We start from the raw sequence: 21,560 nt of genomic DNA, 5'->3' as shown, positions 1-21,560 counted from the left end.
CTCAAACATGCCTGTGCCTTATGTTGCCTACCCAACCCCAATTTCCAAAGTGTCTATGAAAAAAAAACTTGTCAATTAAGTTTGATACCTCAATTGTTTTACAATAAAGTCAGAGTGCGTTATTACTCATTTTAATATTCCCCAAAATACAAACAAATCTCTTTCCTCTCATTTTCAAATTTTACTTTTCGCCCTCTAGCGGTGTGCTGGTGGCGCCTATTCAGCGTCACAGTTCCGGGCTGACGAGTTCCTTCCGCCCCGCTGTCAGAGTGGAAGTTCCCTATATTCGGCCCCAAACGCGAACGCGGACTCCCGGGGGAGGCTCTCCTCACGGCCGCTTCCTCCCTAAGCTTCTATTTTCTTCCCCTCCCGGAGACATGAGGCGAAGGGAGAAAAGATTGCTGCAGTTCGCCGGGGTTCTCATAGCGGCGTTCCTCTTCCTCCCCAACGTCGGCTTGTGGTCTTTATACCGGGACCGGGTCTTCGATAACCCGCCGAATGTTGCTATGTCAGCGGCGGTGGACGGACCAGACCTCCGACCACTGATCCAGGTGAGTCGGAAGCAGTCTGGCCGGAGCGTCGTCGTAACGCGGATGTATGTCAATAAATAAACTATCTCCGAGGTCTTTGCGGTTTTGGTTCGAAACACTGATTTTTGCTAACATAACAATTTGTGTAGGTTGTATATGAGAACAGTTGTTTTAGCAACGTAGACATGGGTCCTAAAAACCCAAACGAAAAATAAACAACACACTAATCTACATCTAGAGCCAGTTCTGTGTGGTCGGTGAGCGGCCACGGCGACCAGGATGTCCGGGGACCACGTAGCACCTCGAAGCGAATAAAGTTGGGACAACACAGGAAGTTTTTGGTTGTGTGTTCACAGGTTGACAATTAATCGCAGCATGCTTCTCTTTTCTTATTAAGACTTTATTTTTGAGTTCGGTTTATTTAATAAAGGGACAATACCTATTAATGAACGTTCATTCATTTCACAAGGGTCGCACGTAGGGTTACAGGTGATTTCTGGCACGAGGCAGGGGACACCCTGAATTGTTGGCCAGCCAATCGCAGGGCACGAGGAGACGGACAACCATTCACACTAACTCACTCGCACTCATACCTAGAGGCAATTTAGAGTGTTCAATCAGCCTCACTCACTTACACTTGTACCTAGAGGCAATTTAGAGTGTTCTATCGGGCTACTGTGCATGTTTTTGCTAACTCCACACAGGAGGACCAACCTGGATTTGAACCCAGGACCCCACAGCTGTGAGGCCGACGCGTTAACCAACCACTCGGCAGGCCACATTAATGAACCAATACATGTAAAATTATTGTTGAAGGCTAATGTCCATCTTTAGTCCCTTGAGCAGGTGGGTGTTAAAATACAAGATCAAATCAATAAGGCAATAGTCGGGAGGGGGAGGGGGTGTTGTGGTTTAGGCGAAAAAAAAGAACAATACAAACCAGCAGAGGAACCATGTAACATACACAAATACCACAGGTCTAGGTAGTGTTGTGATAATTACAGTGGGGCAAATAAGTATTTAGTCAAGCACCAATTGTTCAGGTAATCTTACTTGAAAAAAATTAGAGGCCTGTAATTGTCAACATGGGTTAATTTCAACCATGAAAGACAATGTGGAAAAAAACCCAGAGATTTTTTTTCAACAATTTATTTTCAAATCATGGTGGAAAACAATTATTTGGTCAATACGAAAAGCACATCGATACTTTTATGTGCCCTATGATGGCAATAACGAAGGCCAAACGTTTTCGGTAACTTCACATGCTTTTCACACACTTGCTGTTATTTTGGCCCATTCCTCCACGCATATGTCCTCTAGAGCCGTGATGTTTTGGGCCTGTCGTTGGGCAACACAGACTTTCAACTCTGTCCACGGATTTTCTATGGGATTAAGATCTGGAGACTGGCTAGTCCACTCCAGGATCTTGAAATGCTTCTTACGAAGCCACTCTTTTGTTGCCCTGGCTGTGTGTTTGGGATCATTGTCATACTGAAAGTCCCAGACATGTCTCATCTTCAATGTCCTTGCTGATGGAAGGATATTTTCACTCAAAATCTCTCGATACCTGGCCCCAGTCATTCTTTCCTTTACACAGATCAGTCATCCTGGTCCCTTTGCAGAAAAACAGCCAAAAGCATGATGTTTCCAACCCCATGCTTCAGTGGGTATGGTGTTCTTCGGATGCAATTCAGTATAATTTCTCCTCCAAACATGAGGAAGTGTTGCTACCAAAAAAATTCTATTTTCATTTAATGTGACCATAACACATTCTCCCAGTACTCTTCTGGATCATACAAATGCACTGTAGCGAACGGCTGACGGGCCTAGATGTGTACTGGCTTCAGCAGTGGGACATGTTTGGCAGTGCAGGATTTGAGTCCCTAGTGGTGTATTTGGTTACTGATATTAGCCTTTGTTACTGAGGTCCCAACTCTTTGTAGGTCATTCACTAGGTCTCCCTGTGTGGTTCTGGGATTTTTGCTCACTGCTCTTGTTATCATTTTGACGCCACGGTGTGAGATCTTGCATGGAGCCCCAGATCGAGGGAGATTATCAGTGGTCTTGTATGTCTTCCATTTTTTAATAATTGCTCCCACAGTTGATTTCTTTACACCAAGCACTTTATCTATTGCAGACTTAGTCTTCCCAGCCTGGTGCAGTTTTCCAATTTTGTCTCTGGTGTCCTTTGACAGCTCTGTGGTCTTGGCCATAGTGGAGTTAGGAGTGTGAGAGATTGAGTTTTTGGACAGGTGTCATTTATACCAATAATTTGTTAAAACAGATACTATTAATGCAGGTAACGAGTGAAACTCTTGTTAGACCTCGTGAGAAGAAGTTAGACCTTTTTGACAGCCAGAAATGTTGCTTGCTTGTAGGTGACCAAATACTTATTTTCCACTCTAATTTGGAAACAAATTCTTTAACAATCAAACAATGTGATTTTCAGGTTTTATTTGTTTCCGCATTCTGTCTCTTGTGGTTGAAGTTTACCCACGTTGACAATTACAGACTTCTAATCTTTTCAAGTTGGTTAACTTGCCCAATTGGTAGTTAACTAAATACTCAGAGATGGGTTCGAAAAAAAATCCTTGCATTTCCTCAGCCCTGCATTAAAGTGCAGTTGTGGTCAAAAGTTTACATCCACTTGTGAAGAACATAATGTCATGGCTCTCTTGAGTTTCCAGTTATTTCTACAACTCAGATTTTTCTATGATAGTGATTGGAACATATACTTCTTTGTCACAAAAAAACATTCATGAAGTTTGGTTCGACCGTCCTTTTGCCTTAAAAAACAAGAACAAAGCTTGTTTTGACAGATTTGTTTATCACAGACAATTTGTTTATTGAATATCACGGACAATGGACCCATGGCCACAATAAGACAAAGGACATTGAGTCCACCTCCCATTTACCTGTTTTCTAATGTATATAAAGCCGAGAGGAACTATTTTCACTGAGTATTTAAAGTAGTTGCATTTTTAAATACATTCATACCTCTACTTACGAAATGTTCAGGTTACGATTTTTTTTGTATGCAAATGAGTGACTTGAGATACGAAAAAGATCCAAGTTGCGAAATCCCCAAAAAAGTAAATGCATTTCCTTATCCGTTATTTTATTTTGGAAACTATAGTCACAGATGCGTTGATTCTCACTTTAAAAGATCACTACCCTCTACTGGGCTCTCGTTTCAATCGCTTTCATTTTATCTCATACAATGACAATACAAGCATTTAGTTCAATTCAATTGGCTGTCTCACAACAATCCCCAATCCATGTTTAAAGATTCTCTCCTACATACCTGTCCACCTCGAGTAAATGCTCCCCTTATTAATGATTGCAATTCCCCTTATTAAATGATTTAAAAAGCGTACAAATGCAACGCGTCACAAATTTTCGCACGCACACACTCACACACACACACACTCACACACAAACACTCGCACACTCACACACTCACACACTCACACACTCACACACACACACACACACACACACACTCACACACAAACACTCGCACACTCACACACTCACACACTCACACACTCACACACTCACACACTCACACACTCACACACTCACACACTCACACACTCACACACACACACACACACACACACACACACACACACACACACACACACACTCAAACACACACACACACACACACACACTCAAACACACACACTCCAACACTCCAACACTCCAACACTCCAACACTCCAACACTCAAACACTCAAACACTCAAACACTCAAACACTCCAACACTCAAACACTCAAACACTCAAACACTCAAACACTCAGACACTCAAACACTCAAACACTCACACACTCACACACTCACACTCACACACACACTCACACACACACACACACACACACACACACACACACTCACTCACCACTCACACACTCACACACTCACACACTCACACACTCACACACTCACACACTCACACACACACACACACACTCACACACTCACACACTCACACACTCACACACTCACACACTCACACACTCACACACTCACACACTCACACACTCACACACACACACACACACACTCACACACTCACACACACACTCACTCAGTCACACACACTCTCACAGTCACACACACTCTCACACTCACACACACACACACTCAGACACTCACACACTCACACACTCACACACTCACACACTCACACACACACACACACCTGCACACCCACAGAGGGCACAGGTAAAAGTCTAAAATGTAGTACAAAGTGGACAGCTTTAGGCCCTGGTAGAACGGGCGCTGGCGGACAAACACGGGTATTATATCTCCCATAATAACGGCTGCGGAGGCAACTATTTCAACGGTGTCGGGCACATTTTCATATGCTTTGTCATTTAAAGACATGACTCCATAATTTCCTTAGAATTTTCTCAAATTTTTGTGTTTCCACACATTTTCCATCCAAAACTGGGACAGTTTAACCAATTTTAAAGGGTTTAGTATGTAGTTGTGGCAAGACTGGAATGAATTTTAGAATTTACATATAAAGTACACCTACTTCCGAAAATTTCAGGTTACGAAAAAAGTTCTGGAACCAATTATTTTCGAAAGTAGAGGTATGACTGTATATACAGTATATATTTTAAATTAATAAATTAGTGTTTTACATGCTTATAGCTGTAATATTTAACAAATATACACTTTTTGATAATTATACTTGTGTACTTGTATTTCTGTATAAGCAGGAAAACATGTATTGTGGTAGTTATGATTGGGGGTGATTCTAATTCACGGTTTTTCATTTATCGCGGCCATGTCTGGTCTACATTAACGACGATATTCGAGGGATTACTGTAATATAAGTTTAGCTTCTGCATTTGGCTGAATAAAACATAGCAATCCTTTTTAACTTCAAGTCCATAGACAGGGGTCGGGAACCTTTCTGACGAAGGGAGCCAATTCCTGTTTTAAAATATTATTCCTTGAGCCATTTTCAAGATTTAAAAGTCAATATAGATGACAATTTGTTAATTTGTTCATTTCACCACTTCTAAAATAAATATTTGAATTATTTTGACAACATTGTCACGCTGTTGCTAATCATTGAGTAGTAGTGAGAGTATGCATGAAGAAAAGTCTAATGAAAATAAAAAAGGTTGACGCTTCTATTGGTGCGTTGGGGACTCTGCTCTATCACCAGGGGTTTCCATATTTTAGCTGACAGGTCAGAGCCCCATATGGCTCCTGGGCCATAGGTTCCCTACCCTGCCCTAGGGTATCCCTGGTTAGACATAATTTAGATTGTTAATTAAATTATTTTTTTCAGTTTTTTACAGTATAATCCGGTCTATTAGGACCCCTAAATAGCCACCAGCCATGAATAGCCAGTAAAATCCATTTAAGTGGGGTTCTGTATATGAAGTTATGGCAGTGCCATTGTTTTGTGCTAATATTATTGTTACTCAGGGTAGTTTTCCACGCAGAGCTCGTAGCAATTGCTTGGGTTGCCTGTCCTATTAGTATACCACTGACCACAACTCCAACATTTCCCCTCTCACTTGATTTGTGCAAACATGCATTTTAACAATATTTACCCTGATATGCTATCTGATTTAGTGTATTTTGCCATTTGTCTTCAACATTGTTGGTTCTTATACAGTTAATGGCATATTTATTATGGGTGTTTGTGGGACTCGTATCCAATGAATTTGTTAATAAAGTGTTCATAAAGCTAATGTTTAAATGTAGGAATATGTCAATTGAAGTTGTATTTCATCTTCTCCATTGTCTGCACACCAAACCAAACCTGGCTAGCCAACAATTGTGGGTCCTCATTTTCTGCTGTATAGGGGCTATTATGGAATGTGTGTTTGTGTTGAAGTGAGTTTTGTGCAGTGGCAGTGAAAAGCGGCCTGACTGATTTATTGTTGTCCTTTGTATATGTTTTTAATGATAAAGTTTTGATTATTCCAGTTGGGAAATAACTCGCCTGTTGATGTAAGTTGAAGCTAAATTGCTGATTTTGGGGAGTCATCGAATTTTCATTCAGTGTGAGTTGCCTCAGGAGTTGACATATCTGGATTTGATATCTTGCCTGACAAGCCACGTAATGAATGGGATTAGCGGTGCAGAGAGCCTGTTAGATATTAACAAACTGCACTAACAGCTGTCAGGCTACGGAGTTATTTTATAAGTCTGATTGCGAAGATATAGTTTACAAACACTTGTATTAGATTCTTCTGGCACTCGCTATTTGTCCATTCAATTTGGTCACACAATCAATAACTTGATTTATACACACTAATGCTGATTGCTTAGCAAAATAGTGATTTGAAATTTCTGTTATACAGTCAAACCTCAATTTAGGAATGCCACAAGCTGTGAAATTTTCAGGTTGCGAAAGCTTTATGTGCAAATGACTTCTCCGAGATACGAAAAAAATTTGAGTTACGAAATCCCCCAAAAAGTGAATGCATTCCTTATCCGTTATTTTATTTAAAATATATTGTCATGGATTGATTCTCACTTTAGAATATCGCTGCACTCTACTAATTCACTACAAAATTGGCTAAATCACTGGCAAAAAAGTAATTTAGAAAAGTCATATACTTTTCCTTGGAGCTCCGTTTTGTAGTCTCATTACGAAGGATGCATTCAATGTTGCTTGTCTGATTTTCAGTTTCCAGAAATGGACCACTTGGATAACTCAACATCCCAATTTTATTCTTGACTACATTTCTATTTCAACCAGAGCCTTGTCACACAAAGTAAATCACATGGCTACCACGTTTTGCCCTTCTGATGATTACTATCGGGAATATTTTCAGATCAGCCTGACAGTGTAAGTTGGCGATCTCTATAGAAAACAAGTGTGAACCCAATGTGTCAGACCGCGATACCCTTTTTGTACTTTCGGCTGTCAGAGCCTAAATACTCCAGCATTTCTTGTCTGACTTTCCAAAAGTTAGAATGTTTATCTCCACTTTTTTTTCCTTTAGGATATTATAATTATAGGTCACGTTTCAGTGTCATTAACAACGCTAGACGTCCAATCAGTTCAGACAGGTAGCGTCGAAGAACAAATGAGTGCCCTCTAAGTATTTTAAAAATGGCATAATTCCTGGATGATAGGTATACTATAATATTTAAAAAATGTTCAGCCTAACCTTTCTTAACCTGGCATAACAGCCAAATTATTTTCATGTGAACCAGTCATTCAAATAAATGCTTGACATTTACATATAATAATGTTCACGAAGGAGACGGTACAATCAATTACCTAGCAGTCTTTCAGAAATATACTTCATTTTTATTTTTAGTTTGTGAATTCAAGGGTTGTCAACAAAACAAGGAAACTCAGAGCATCTAAAAAATAGTCATAAGCTCAGGAATGCAGAAGGTTCCCTAGAGTCGTGGTCTCTGAAACATGCCCTTTAATCACATTTTTGGCAGAATAATTGACCATGGGACACTTTGCAAACTCGAGCAACTCAAGGTAGAACTGTATTTGCACTTGATTACAACACTGCACTGGATATCGACTACCCAACAAGTTGAGATTGCATATTGAATATGTGAGACCTCTCGAAACCAGGGAGGAGGAGAGCTTGAAAGTCATTTGCAAGGACAACTGGAGATGCTTGCAGCAGACTTGTATCAGCACGCGACTGTCAGTTTGCTTGTGGTGGTCTTGATAAAGCACCTCAGGAGGAAAAGGCAAGCGTGTGCAGGTAAAAGAAGTGTTTGTTCACAGGCTGACCTTGTAAGAGCGTTTCCTTCCCCCGGGTCCTGCTGCACACAAGGCGGACGTTGACTCGTAGCTGCCGCCAGCAGATTGAGGTGCTGAAGCTACTCAGTATTCCGCTCAGGATGAGCTGGCCAAACCAGGGACAGGTGCATTACTGAGACAGTCTGCCAGACGTTAGCCTTTTGATTACAGCAGAACATGATCCTTTATCACTTTAATTTTCAACCTTTAATATTTTGGATAATTTACATAATCAGTTTAAGGACACGACTGCTAAAATTCTGCTGAGCCTCTTGAACGGTAACTAGTGTAAGTCATTCTTTTTATAATTGGCCTGCTTTCGGGGTAGTAGATTTTGGACCTTTCCTTTCTTGAGACAATACCTGAAGAAATCGAAAATGTATGACTAAGTGTCGTGCACTTTTTATCCATATTTACATTGCATCCCACTGGGTGGAAAAAAGTCAAGTGTGGCTATTTTCTTCAACTTGCACCTTTTCAATTTCGTTGTAGATGTATGAAATATTGACATTTTTAAGTTATTCATATATTACATACATGTCAGTCCTTGAAAAACAGTGAGACTATTTATGAGCACATAAATAAAATGTGACTCAACACTCCATTAGGCAGAAGGTTGGATTTGACTAGATGGGTATCATTATAAGACATGCGATGCTACGACAGTGGATGAAAAGCATATGCTTACGGCTGGGCTGAACTTTGGGCTCATTATTGTCTGAACCAGTCCAATTAGTGAACTCCTATCTGATGGATTGTCACCTGTCAGGTGTCTAGTTGTTCGTTCTTTCGGTCTTTCTGGCTTTCTTTTGTTTTTTTCTGGCTTTCTGGTTTTCTTTGTTTCTTTTTCTTTTTTCTTTCTTTTTATCTCTTTCTATTCATCTATCTATTTCTATTTTGGCTCCCGCAACCCCCGCAACCCTAATGTGGATGAAGCAGTTCAGAAATTGAATTGAGATTTATTTATCATTTTCATTATAAAGTGAGGGGGAGGCAAATATTGGCTTTATTGTATCCAATGGTCATTATATTATCATAAGTTAAAAAGTGTGTGTAGTTCAAGAGTTCAATACCACTTAAATTCACCTAGAAAAGATTTTGGCCATTTTCAGTTCATTCTGAAATGTAACTGTTCTGAAATCCAAATATCTGTTTTGGGCGTAACAGCTCATGATGGCAAGCTGTTGTGCAAAGGGTTATCCTTAACATTTTGCTCCCGTGCATGACAGTGTCGTTTTGTTCACTGCTTGAAGCTACTGTAGCTTGTAGATAAGTCTTTTTCGCCCCCTGCTATTAATCTTTTGCTTCCCTGTTGAGTGCAATACGCAGACACGTCCTGCCCTTTTTATGCTTAGGACTAGAGAAGCTGTTCTTAAGTGTGGTACACGTAATAATACTGGAAGAAATCACTTACTGATTTAAATGCTTACTTTTTTTAAATTTAGCTACATTGAATCAGTCTTCATCCTTAACTGTTAGTTACAATTACAATCCATGTAGTATTTTCTCGTGATATGAGTTACTTGAGGTTTTTTTTTTTTTTAGTTTTTACGAATATGAGCCATTCGGAGAACCAAACTCACATTACAAAAAGTAACAATTTGGCAGATCGGGACCTAATATCTTTTGGTGAAATAAATGAATAAATACATGAGAACGTATTCAACCCGGTACAGTTTACTTTTAAATCAAACAGAAGAAGAGCATGGGTGTTTTGCTACCCCAATCAGCAAGCTATTTGAATAAAAATGGAAAAATTATACCATTACAACAGTTGTGATTCTTCACTTTGTATTAACTCCTTGCATCTGATGTAATTATATAAATGACTTCTACAAGTAGACAAAGAAAGCAATAACACGCCAGGAACAATCAATGTGAATTCCGTGTCCTTATGCCTTGAAAAAAAAGTTTTAGTTGAAAGAAACCAAATTTAAGAAAGAATGAAAAAGATGAGCTATTGAATGCTCCGATGGAATAAGAAAAAGAAAGCTCTAAGAAAAGAAGTATCAGGACATGTCTGTTTGTTCATCAATTTTAGCTTATCAAATACTAGAAATTTAAAGGGTCTAGCAGCATTTTTTAAACTCTTTTGCCTGAAACGTGGTGTTCGTTGCAGTATCTTTGACAAGTGACGTGTTTATGCCTTGAAAGATAGTTTTCACTGAAAGGATCCAAGTTGAAGAAACAACTAAACTACAGTGTTATTAGCATGTTAGCAATAGAGGTTAACACAGCGTGAATGCAAAAGGATAAAAACACTGCCAAAATAAGCGATTATGAGATGCGCTGAGCCGACTCACTAAAAGATCTTATTGAATTCTATCATTTTCTTCCTTTTTTTTAAACACCCCGTAAATACCTGACCACACAGAGCAGCCTTATTGAAAATGTCCTTAACTCACTCATCCATAACCCACTCAACCTCCACAAGGGGCTAAAGATGGAAATTAGCCCTCAGCTACAATCTTACATATTTACTTAAATATGTTGATTAAATATGTTCGTTAATATGTGCTGTCCCATATTAAAAAAATCAAACTCGAACTCATTTGAGGACAGTCTGTAATATTTTTTTTACTTGATTTCAAGCTGTTTTCCAATTTATGTAAATTTTCTAAAAACGTTGCAAAACTATAAAACTTATAGGATAAGTTCATCCAACCTTTTTTTTCTTGTGAATGGCCATATGTGAGGTAAATTTACTCAGTTTTTTTAGGCAGAAAATAGTCCGCTTCCTAATGGTGATGATGACTTCAGTTGATCATTTTATTCATTTCAGAAAGCACAGCAAAATTTGGTTTGAAGGCAAATTTGTGAAAACAAAGATGCCTATCAAAATTTGTGCAGTTTTTATTCTTTACTTTTGATATTGTAAGGAGGAAGTAGTCTTATCTTCATTGCACAACAGAACAACAAAAATACTTCATGAAATCATCATATTTCATATTTTCTTTTCTTACAAAGTAAGAAAAAATAGTTACTTTAATATTTGAATAAGAAGGAAGGGTATTTATTTACTTATTCCCAAAAAATTGAATTTTCAAATTTGAAACAAAAGATGTTACAGTTATGTGATAATTATCAATATCGACCGATGATTTTTTTAAAAAACATTATCATCATTTTTTTGTCATATCGCCCAGCTCTTGAAGGGACCATGCTCAGTATTCCATGTTCCAATTTGTAACCATTGTATTGAGCACCTTTGTTTCTCTCATTTGTACATTTAACAACGATTTTTCTGGTCCGGTGTCTAGAGGTATGTCAAAAAGATTTAAAGGAGCTGTTAAACCACTCCAATATTTTCCCTGAAACTTAAGTACTTTTAAATCAAAATAAGATTTATGAAGAAATATGAGCAAAAAGTACAGGTTCTGTTGATTTCCTCTCCGTGGTTGTCAGAAACACTCCTGGGGCAGAGATCTAGCGCAAACAGCTTCGCCAAATGATGCCAGCAGGATTAGGACCACAAAGACCATTGATGTACAGATCATTATGTAAGCCACATCTGTCCTTTGCACTAAAATCCCTCCCCATCCCGTAGTAGCTCCCGGTTGGCCCACACAAAACAAGCACCAATGCGAATTGCTAATGTCCTGCTTCAAGACAAGAAACTCGGGGCGACAAAAAAAAAAGCACAGCAGTCTAACCTGGTAATATAGCTCATCTGTGGCTTGTTCGTGAATTAAGCAGGAGGAGGAGCGGTCTGCCAATTTGGCAGCGAAAGTCTATCTATCATTTGAATATATTACAGACCCAGTCTTTGAGGTAAAAATCTTCAATGAAGGGAGCCCATACATGGAAAAATAAGTACAAAGTTATGAAATGAAAAGACGACGGTTTACTTACAAACTTAAAACTTTACCATCTAACATGTTAACTAGTCATTGGTCAGTTTCTGATTTGTATGATTTGAACAAAAATATTGAGAATACGTACTGTTTTACTTAGAGCTTTTAGGTGTCATTTTGTGAAAAGTTTACTGATGTAAATGATCAAGTACATGACGATCCGGTATCGATTGCTTGCCCAATAATATGATTGCTAGGTTTAAAAAAGTTACATTTTTTTTCAATGGAACTGCATTCCTTCGGTTAATTTAATGATTTTATATTTTGTACAATTTTGTGCTGGAATGAAAACCATTCCTTTTAACAGAACATCCTATATACAAAAGCTATCATAACAGATTACTACACATGTTTAAGAAACCGTAGTAATACCTTAGTATAAAGCGGTAGTAGGTTATTTTAACTAAGCTAATGATATTTATTTGACCTTGGCTTGTTGAAGTCAGACTCATCACTACTATTATTGAGCCAGTTATGCTGTGCAAGAGATGTTTTATACTGCATCATCTTTTTTAGGCATGAAACGATTTCAGAGTTTGGACATTTATCCTTCATGCACAGTTTCCTCGTGCAATGATGATTGCTTCCGCAGTAAAATTAATCTGTGTATTTTATCGATTCATGCCACTCTTCAAGGCAGAGATTCGCGACAAACCTATGTATGTCCACTCGTAGACTTTGACAGACCACATACTCAATGGAGTCAATAGAAATGCTTTCCTTTTGGCTTTCATGAAAGCTAAGGTAAACACTGATTCACTGCTATTGGCAGGATAGATACGATGCAAGGGGAGCGACATGAGAATGTCTAAACTGCCGCTTTTGCAAGCACTGAGTACAATTCTCTGCAGGCTGAAAGGAGGGAGGCAGCCATCTGTCATGGCCTTTGTCCAGTATCCGCAGTAGCAGTAGAGTTATGGATAATGACTAGTGTCGGGAGATGAGAGTCTGTGAGGCGGCACTGCAGGGATGCGCTACTCTGGAGGTCCCGGTGCCTCAATCTCTGCTTGGCCAGCCTCGACGTGTACAGCAAAGAGACCGTGGAAGTGGATCCTGGGGGGCGGACAGTTCAAGCTTTTGGATTAGATTCACTGACAAAACTCCCAGCTGGCTTTTGTCAAACTCTTTTTGTCGAAAAGTAGTTGGCAAACCAGTCAATGCCAATAGATGTTTTCACGTCTCAGTCCAATGTTTTATTCATAAGTTTCTTTCCCTTTGGCCTTTACTTCACATCTTAGATCTATCTGTTGCTGTTTTTGTTATTTTTTATTTTTTCTCCCACATGTCCCAGAGATATATTCTCTGTCTTTTTTTGAAGTGATTATTATTATTTCAACATACAATGGCACACATGGTATCATGACAGGCAGATGCGTCTGACCTTAAAAGAGGATTGTTTTTTTTTCCATCCATTCCCACATTCCTCAATTTAGCTCACTCAGCTCATTGTCGTATAATGTTCACAGTTACAGTAAGTATTCACTTTGTGGAGTCGTGAATAGGTGCTGGGTCTACTTTTATGACTGATGCACCAATTTCTTCATGATCTGTTGGTGTTGGGGGTGTGTAACAATGGCTCCTGACATCTGAAATGAAAGTTTCACATATGCAGCCTGCGCAGTGGATGTTTATGAAACTTGGAACTTGTGCTGTAATGGAGCTTGGGGGAATACATGGAGAGAAATACTGACAATTTTGGTGAATTTCTATCTTTGAAGCGACGACCATATCTGAAAACCACTTTTGTTCGTGAAATTAATAACATCAATGTAACGACCATATTGCTTCTCGCTGGAATTTGATCTTAATTGGCACTCATATTCATTGTGTCTAAACAAAATTGTTTGGTTGTCAATGAACAGATCTAGACTAAGCTGTGTCGATTAGAATGCATGCAACTTATCTTTAACTTTTATCCAGAATTCAAGATTAAAAAGCATGTGAATTATTCTTTGAACTAGACTGGATTTTTTTTTTACACTTTCCTCTCTACCTGACTGAAGTTGATGAAATATTGACATCTTTCAATTGTAGTGACAAATGCTTGTATTCCTGCTAGCCCACGGGTGGGTAAACTATTCCAGGAAAGGCCGCAGTGGGTGCAGGTTTTCGTTCCAATCTATAACCTTTCTCCAATCTGGTGTCTTATAGGTGCAACCAGTGGATTGCAGTCTGGTACCTCTTGTTTCAGCAGAAACCTCATTGTTTACATTGTTTCTGTTGGATTGGTTGGAACAAAATCCCCCACCCACACTGTTTTTTTGCCTGAACAGGAACTCAGAAGGATCCTAGATCTACAAGGTGGTTTGTTTTTTTGTCAACTAAATCATTGGAAGTTTGCGAAACTCCTCAAAGAACTCAATATAAAAGGACACATGTAATTGAATGCTGCATTTTATGGAGATATTTACCCACTAGTCAACATGACTGGCTGAAGTCAATTAAATGCTGTGGTAAAAAATGATAGACTTCTAGTAGATTTGCTTCCAGTTAGAAGTATAGCTTTTGACAGTGAACAATGACTACTGCCGCCTATTTTTAGATCAGGTAGGTTGGCGGCTTTTGTTTCTGTGCGATGAGCCAGTACAAGGAGAGCAAATGGACACATCTGCAGGGTGAAAGGTGGAGGACGGGAAACAGGCCAGGCTGCCACGTGAAAGGTGGACAATTGTGCCTCTGTGGGCCTCGGCAGAACCAGAGGTCTCCTTCTGATCACTACGAGTGTTATTTTGCTCTCAGTAAGAGGTCAAGGAAAGTGAAATGGGAGGGAACAACCTGAGCAAGGACGGACGGATAGTGCTGCTTTATCCTCAGACAAAATAGTTTTAAAGTGGAATTGTTCCACTCATTCATTTGGGCAAATTCTGCAACATTACACATTTTCCCGTTTAACCACTGTCCCACCACCCCATAGGTAATTGTTTAATTTGAGTTATTTACCAGGCTATCGGACCAGGGCAAAAATTCCTCATAACGAATGTGTGAGGGTGTCAAGATACTGGCAATAAAATTATTTTCAACTTTGATGAACACTGAATCAAACTCCGCTGCAAACGTTTGCGGTGCTCTCTACTAAAGACTACTACTCAAACTACAACTATAGGACCCCAAACTGTCCGCCTAGGTGCCTGAACGAAAAGAAGGATTTAACCTGCCTTTTGATGAAAATTACGAAAATGTATAACAATCAAAGTAGAATTTTGTTTTATTTAAATATCAAGGCTACTCGTGTCTGGCCAGTCAAAGCACGTTTGACTAGGTTATGTATGATGGATGTGCCCCGAGCGAGCAGTGACGAGAATGTGAGTTTTTGTCACGTTTTATGCAAGACATATTTTTTTTTCTTGAATTCCATTCATAGACACCAAAATAAATTTTGTTTAGCATTTCATCTGTTAAGCTTTTCTCTATTTTGAAATAAATGAAAGTTTCGGCCTAATTCATGACATCATGCGCCAACGCAACGGCACCATCTTGAAGTGATGTGATCATGTCACATGCCAATAAAACTTTTTGATAATTTTGATATTAGATATTTAGATATTAATGCTCTAACATTCACAAAGTCTCTCTCTCATGATTAGAATTTTGAGAGCGAGTGATTACCTGGTTGATCGCTTTCAACAGTAAACTCTCTCTTGTGATTATGATTTTGAGAGCGAGCGAATGCGGCGACAAAACGTGCATTCAACGAAATGTCTGGCGGCAAATCCATCGACCAAACGTCCGGCGACCAAGTGTCCGTCGACCAAACGTCCGGGTACCATATATATGTTCCTTCCTCGGTGCTGAGAGATGAAGCGGTGACCTGACTACTGACATTTTTCATCTGTCTTCCAGTTGTTAGTTTCAGCCTAGATTAAAACTTACCTTTTTTTTACATACCTCGAAAAAAAATCTGCTATGTTGTAAAGCCGAGAAACCTGAAGCCGCGAAGTGAAGAAGGATCACAGTACCTTTAGATATGAGCAAATCCTGAGTACTTTATTGATTAAATAATTGATTATTTGTATAATTAGTAAAATCTTGCAATTTTATTTTGGGTGTTTCTGGGATTTTCTAGAAAATTTAAATCAATAGGGAGCAGTTTTCTCACTATGACTGGTTGAAACAAATAAAGTCTGTAGTCATACATCAAGTGAAAGCTAGGCTTCCTCTTTCTGACCTCTGTAGAAGGATTTTCAGATTAGGGCAAGCCTCTCCGAAACGATGACTGCCTAACCTCATTTTCATGGCGTTGTGGTTGACTGGTAATCCGCTCGACAGCAGATTAAAGTTTGCTCTTCAGCCAGAGAGGACTGGATTGGTGCCACCACTGGAGGTTAGGACTATCAACAGTTGTTGCAAGATAGCAATACTGGTGAAAGATATCAGCATCTTTGATCTTCATTTGCGACTATAGTTTCAGGGTAATGAATTACCATAATTTCCACGCAAAAAGGCCCACCACATTATAGGGTGCAGCCTCAATAAATGACACATTTTAAAACAAATTCCAAATAAGTATTTAGTCAACCACCAAGTGTGCAAGTTCTCTTACTTAAAAATATTAGAGAGGCCTGTAATTGTCAACATGGGTAAACCTCAACCATGAGACAGAGAATGTGGGGAAAAACACCAGAAAATCACACTTTGATTTTTAAGGAATTTATTTGTAAATCGTGGTGGAAAGAACCAAGACCACAGAGGCAATATCAAAGAGGTTTGGAGGAGGTGAAGGACCATTTCAGGCCGTGGAGGCAAAAGAGAGAGACCGGAGTCCGGAGACAGGGATTGGGCCCATGAACTGAATCAGTTCTGTAACAGATTCAGTTCTGCCCTCACTCCCCTGACCAACCCAGACCAGAAGTAACTCTCCCCCCTCTTTCTCCTCCTCCTCCTCTTCCACCGGTCTCTGCATTACTTGCTCCAAAACCGGCACCTTAAGGCTCGACTGAAGTTTGCTGCTGATTACATGGACAAACATCAGACCTGGGGGCAAGTTCTGTGGTCAGACGAAACAAAAGTCAAGCTGTTTGGCCAAAATGCCCAGCAATATGTTTGAAGGAGAAACGGTAGGGGCCTTTAACCCCAAGTACACCATGCCTACTGTCCAGCACGGTGGTGGTAGTATTATGCTGTGGGGCTGTTTCGCTGCCAGTGGAACTGGTGCTTTACAGAAAAGTAAATGGGGTAATGAAAAAAGAAGATAACCTTCAATTTTTTTAAGATAACCTAAAGTCATCAGCCCGAAGATTGGGTCTTGGGCGCAGTTGGGTGTTCCAACAGGACAATGACCCCAAACACACATCAAAAGTGGTAATGGAATGGCCAAATCAGGCTAGAATTAAGGTTTTCGAATGGCCTTCCCAAAGTCATGACTTAAACCCCATTGAGAACTGCACCAATTCTGTCAAGAGGAGTGGCCAAAGATTCAACCAGAAGCTTGTGGATGGCCACCCAAAACGCCTAATTGAAGTTAAAATGGCCAAGGGACATGTTACCTAATATTGGTACTGCTGTATGTATATTTTTGACCCAGCAGATATGATCACTTTTCTGTTTACCCATAATCAAGTCATGAAAGAACCAAACTTCATGAATGTTTTTTGTGACAACGAAGTATCTGTTCGAATCACTTTATCAGAGAAAAATCAGTTGTAGATATAACCTGAAACTGAAGAGAGCCATGACATTAGTTCTTCACAAATGTATGCAAACTTATGACCACAACTGTGTGTGTGTGTGTGTGTGTGTGTGTGTATATATATATATATATATATATATATATATATATATATATATATTTCAACAACACGCTTATTTATATATTTGTTCATGTATTTATTTGATTTATTAACTTACTTATTACCTATCTAAAATGCCTTTCCTTTATCCGCATTCTCACCCTCTGGCTACTGTGACAACAAAATTTGCCCGAATACGGGATGAATAAAGTTATTCAATCCAAACCAAAACCTTTTCGGGGGGAAAAGTAGCATATTAGCGGAAATTACAATATTTAACCAATACTCTAAGTTTGTGTGGGAGTGTAAGTAAGTAAAAAGAGTCACATTTTGGGGAAGTTACTCTGTTTCATGACACTGTTAATTTCCACTACTGTTCTAAGTGCGATCATCAAGAAAATCTTTGCACCGCAGCAAACTCTTGGTGCAGGCTTAGTCACTCAATGAATATTAACAGGGTGTTTAAGTCAGACACGATGCACTGACCGAAGAAGCTGCGATATGCTAACATGGGCATAATTCCAAGTGTGACACTATTTTTTCCAACAATGAAGACGCGAGATGAGAGCACCTGGTGAAGCGTGACCCCCTCCGACACCCCTGCAGCTTGACATCCCCTCAACACTGCCTCATTAAATTTAATGCTGCCTTTTAGTGATCCATTTAACCGATGACAAAAGGCCAGGTGTCAATCAGTGTTTGCACAAAGATTCTACACTATAGTGGTTGCATCCAAATGGAGAGAAAAACACAAAAGTACCAGTGTTTGTACCACATAGTAGTACCCGGACACATTTTGACACATTCTTAAACCTCTGTAAAGAAAAACTAACATTTCTGCTGCTTGATAAGTAGATGTGATGGATTAATTGACTAAACATTCGTTAATATGGCAAAGATTAATTGACTCGGGCACTGGTTTAATCAACCGCGATTTCATTTAAAAATCCAATATAATTAATGTTAATTCCTAACATGCGCTACTGTTTGTGTGAGCTGGGAACTTCATCTTTCAATGCTTAACAAGTTTAAAGGAGACCACTTAATTGTTCTGAAATGAGTGTTTACTGTGATTTGAGGACTGTTTTTTCTTCTTTCTTGCAATCATACCGTCCCATCTGCTCCTCCTGAAGATTCTATCTTTTTCCAACTTTGGTTTCCGCTGACTGTCTGTCCCGATTAAAATCCACTGCCCACGTTCTCCGCTTTACATGTGTGCGCATTGACTAAAAACCTTCACCCCCTTCCTTTCTCCTTGCTTTATTTCTCAAGGTTCTCACAGAGTGAGTTACAAAACCCCCAGAGTAAGACCACGGGGTTGACGTGCTACAATTTTAAACCAGTGTAAAAAATGGGGCAGCACAAAAATTCTGTCAACTTTTGCTTCAGTATACATTTTCACAGATAGATTCTTTGCTTGTCTGGTCCTTTTTATGACTCATCCGATGTGTTCACCCCTGACAAAAATGAAGTAAAGTCAAATTGAAATCAGCTGCTTTTGCACAATTTTTGTTGTTGTTTTTTTGGGTGCATTAAGGACACACGAGAGGACACCGACTAATGCCCGACATGTGCTCCCCTTGAGCATCAACATTATGAAGTAATTCATTCTTTTCTGTGTGTGTGTTACTGTGACCCAGACAGTTGTCACAGAGTAACAGTGCAGTAAACATTCCCCTAGTGTATGACATTTTGGTTCATGAGTTGGTTTTAACTTGTAAGGATAAAGATACATTTTTGCTAAAATAACTGTCAAGTTTCTTTTGGACTTCAGTGGTTAACACAGTTGCCACATAGTTTCAGGTTCCAGGTTGGAATCACCTCTCAAGCCTGCTTGTTTTTTCTTCAGGTATTCATGTAAGATAGGTGCACACCATAATGTGCCATTTGTAATAATCAATGATTTATGTTATTAAGTGCCTCTCATGTTATGATGTTATCCCAAATATGTGCGCATAAAAATAATTGGGAGTAATATAGCTCAAAATATATGACAGCGACCTGTTCAAACCTGCAGTAACAACTGCTGAATATTAGAACATATGTGATGGTAGTAGCTATTTGGTGTCACGTTTCCGTGAACTACCAGTCAGGTTAAAGATTCATGCTAATTCATGCCTGGTGGTCACAACATTTGTATTAATATAGTGGGGCTAATTGCCACTTCCTCTTAACTAATTATTTCCGCGCTGGTACTGTGTGATGCACCACAATATATCTGCGTGCAAGCCGCTAAGTGCAGAAGGGTCTTTTCTTGTGGGTTGGCTGGAGTGCTACCTATCTACAGCACATGTTAAACTCAGTGTCACCGCATTGGTATTCACCCCGCAAGCTTCACCAAGCGTGAAATAGAAGAGTACGCTTTACTGTGGTTCAACTCTCAGTGGAGCGGCAAGCAGCCTGATGCTGCTTCAAATAAAATGCCACAGATACCATCACATGAGAAATCATGTAGTCTAATTAAAAGTTTACTTTATTGCAGTTATAGAAAAGAAAAAAATCTACGTTTTGTCAATATTCACACTAAAGAGGCTGGTTTTGGGGTAGAGTCAGAGATAAAGCTCTTAGTTGTCGAGATGCTGTTTTTTTTTTTCAACAGAAAACTTTCTCTAGAGTTACTACAGCTATACCACGTTTACATGCAACACCTGTGCCTCTTGGCTCATCTGGAACGCATGAATACATTGTCCACCTTATCCCGTCCCCCATGTTGACTCGCTGAGCACTTGTGATTTTTTTGACAATTCACCCAAGATCATTGTGAGACATTTGGCTGTGTATGGAAAAAATGTTTGCAAATCATTGATGGTGGATTAAAAAAAACAGACTGCCTGAATGCATGTTTGTTTTAGGATGGAGACAGACAGCAGAAGGACAATCCAGTTGGCCAAAACGGCCCTCAGAGGAAAGACTGGCACGACTACGATGCAATCAAAAGGGACGCTTCTAGATCTGGTGGGTCCACTAACAAAATTTCATGCTAAAGTAATAGCTTGAGATACGAGCTTAATACGTTCCGGGACCAAGCTCGTATGTCAGTTTACTCGTATCTAAAATCAATTTTCTCATCTAAAATAACAATACAAATGCAGCTAAAAATAGGATATTACAATTGTAAAATGTTTTTAACTGTTCTAATTCACCACCTAAGCTCACAAAGTAACAAATACCTTATGATCTGTAATAAGATGTGACATTATTGTGTACCGTATTGTATGGAGTTCTTATCTTTGAGACGGACGGTAGCGGCCAAACGGCTGAGGAGAGAGATGTGACATATTCGGATCGCTACACTTTTGTAACACTATGTAACATAACATAAACTTTAGATTTAACTTAAATGAACTTCGCTTACAAAATACACACCTTTTTGTGCAAAAACAAAAAGCAAAGGTGCTAATGTATTCCACCGCAGTTTTCTTGTCAGAACTAGCTGCTTCCCCGTGCCTCACAACTGAGTGTATCCCCAGTTTGTTTTTTTAAAGTTATCGAACCAGGCACAACTCGCTTTGAAGGTTTCAGCTGGCGTCGAAGTATTCCCTTTCGCAGCAGTTTGAACTTTTTCTCCTTTATTCATATTAAAAGAAGCCCCTCCCTATTGCCATGAATGTCACTGCACAGCTGGAAACGGACCAAATTTGTCTCTTATCTCAGGGCAAAAATTTGATCTGAATTTTCCTCGTATCTCAAATT

General features: G+C 39.3%; 1 protein-coding gene across 1 annotated transcript in view; it reads left to right on the top strand.

Moving 5' to 3' along the window:
• Positions 1-201: 201 nt before the first annotated feature.
• Positions 202-21,560, top strand: part of LOC144212624 (polypeptide N-acetylgalactosaminyltransferase 10-like) — a 52,704-nt gene continuing 31,345 nt past the window's right edge. The window contains exons 1-2 of the mRNA XM_077740648.1: positions 202-551; positions 20,720-20,822. Of these exons, the coding sequence (XP_077596774.1) occupies positions 378-551; positions 20,720-20,822 (277 nt within the window). The 5' untranslated portion in view covers positions 202-377. The remainder of the gene's footprint in view (positions 552-20,719; positions 20,823-21,560) is intronic.

The sequence above is a fragment of the Stigmatopora nigra genome, chromosome 19, assembly GCF_051989575.1.
Source record: "Stigmatopora nigra isolate UIUO_SnigA chromosome 19, RoL_Snig_1.1, whole genome shotgun sequence".
Taxonomy (NCBI): Eukaryota; Metazoa; Chordata; class Actinopteri; order Syngnathiformes; family Syngnathidae; genus Stigmatopora; species Stigmatopora nigra.
This window is presented reverse-complemented; position numbering and strand designations above follow the sequence as displayed.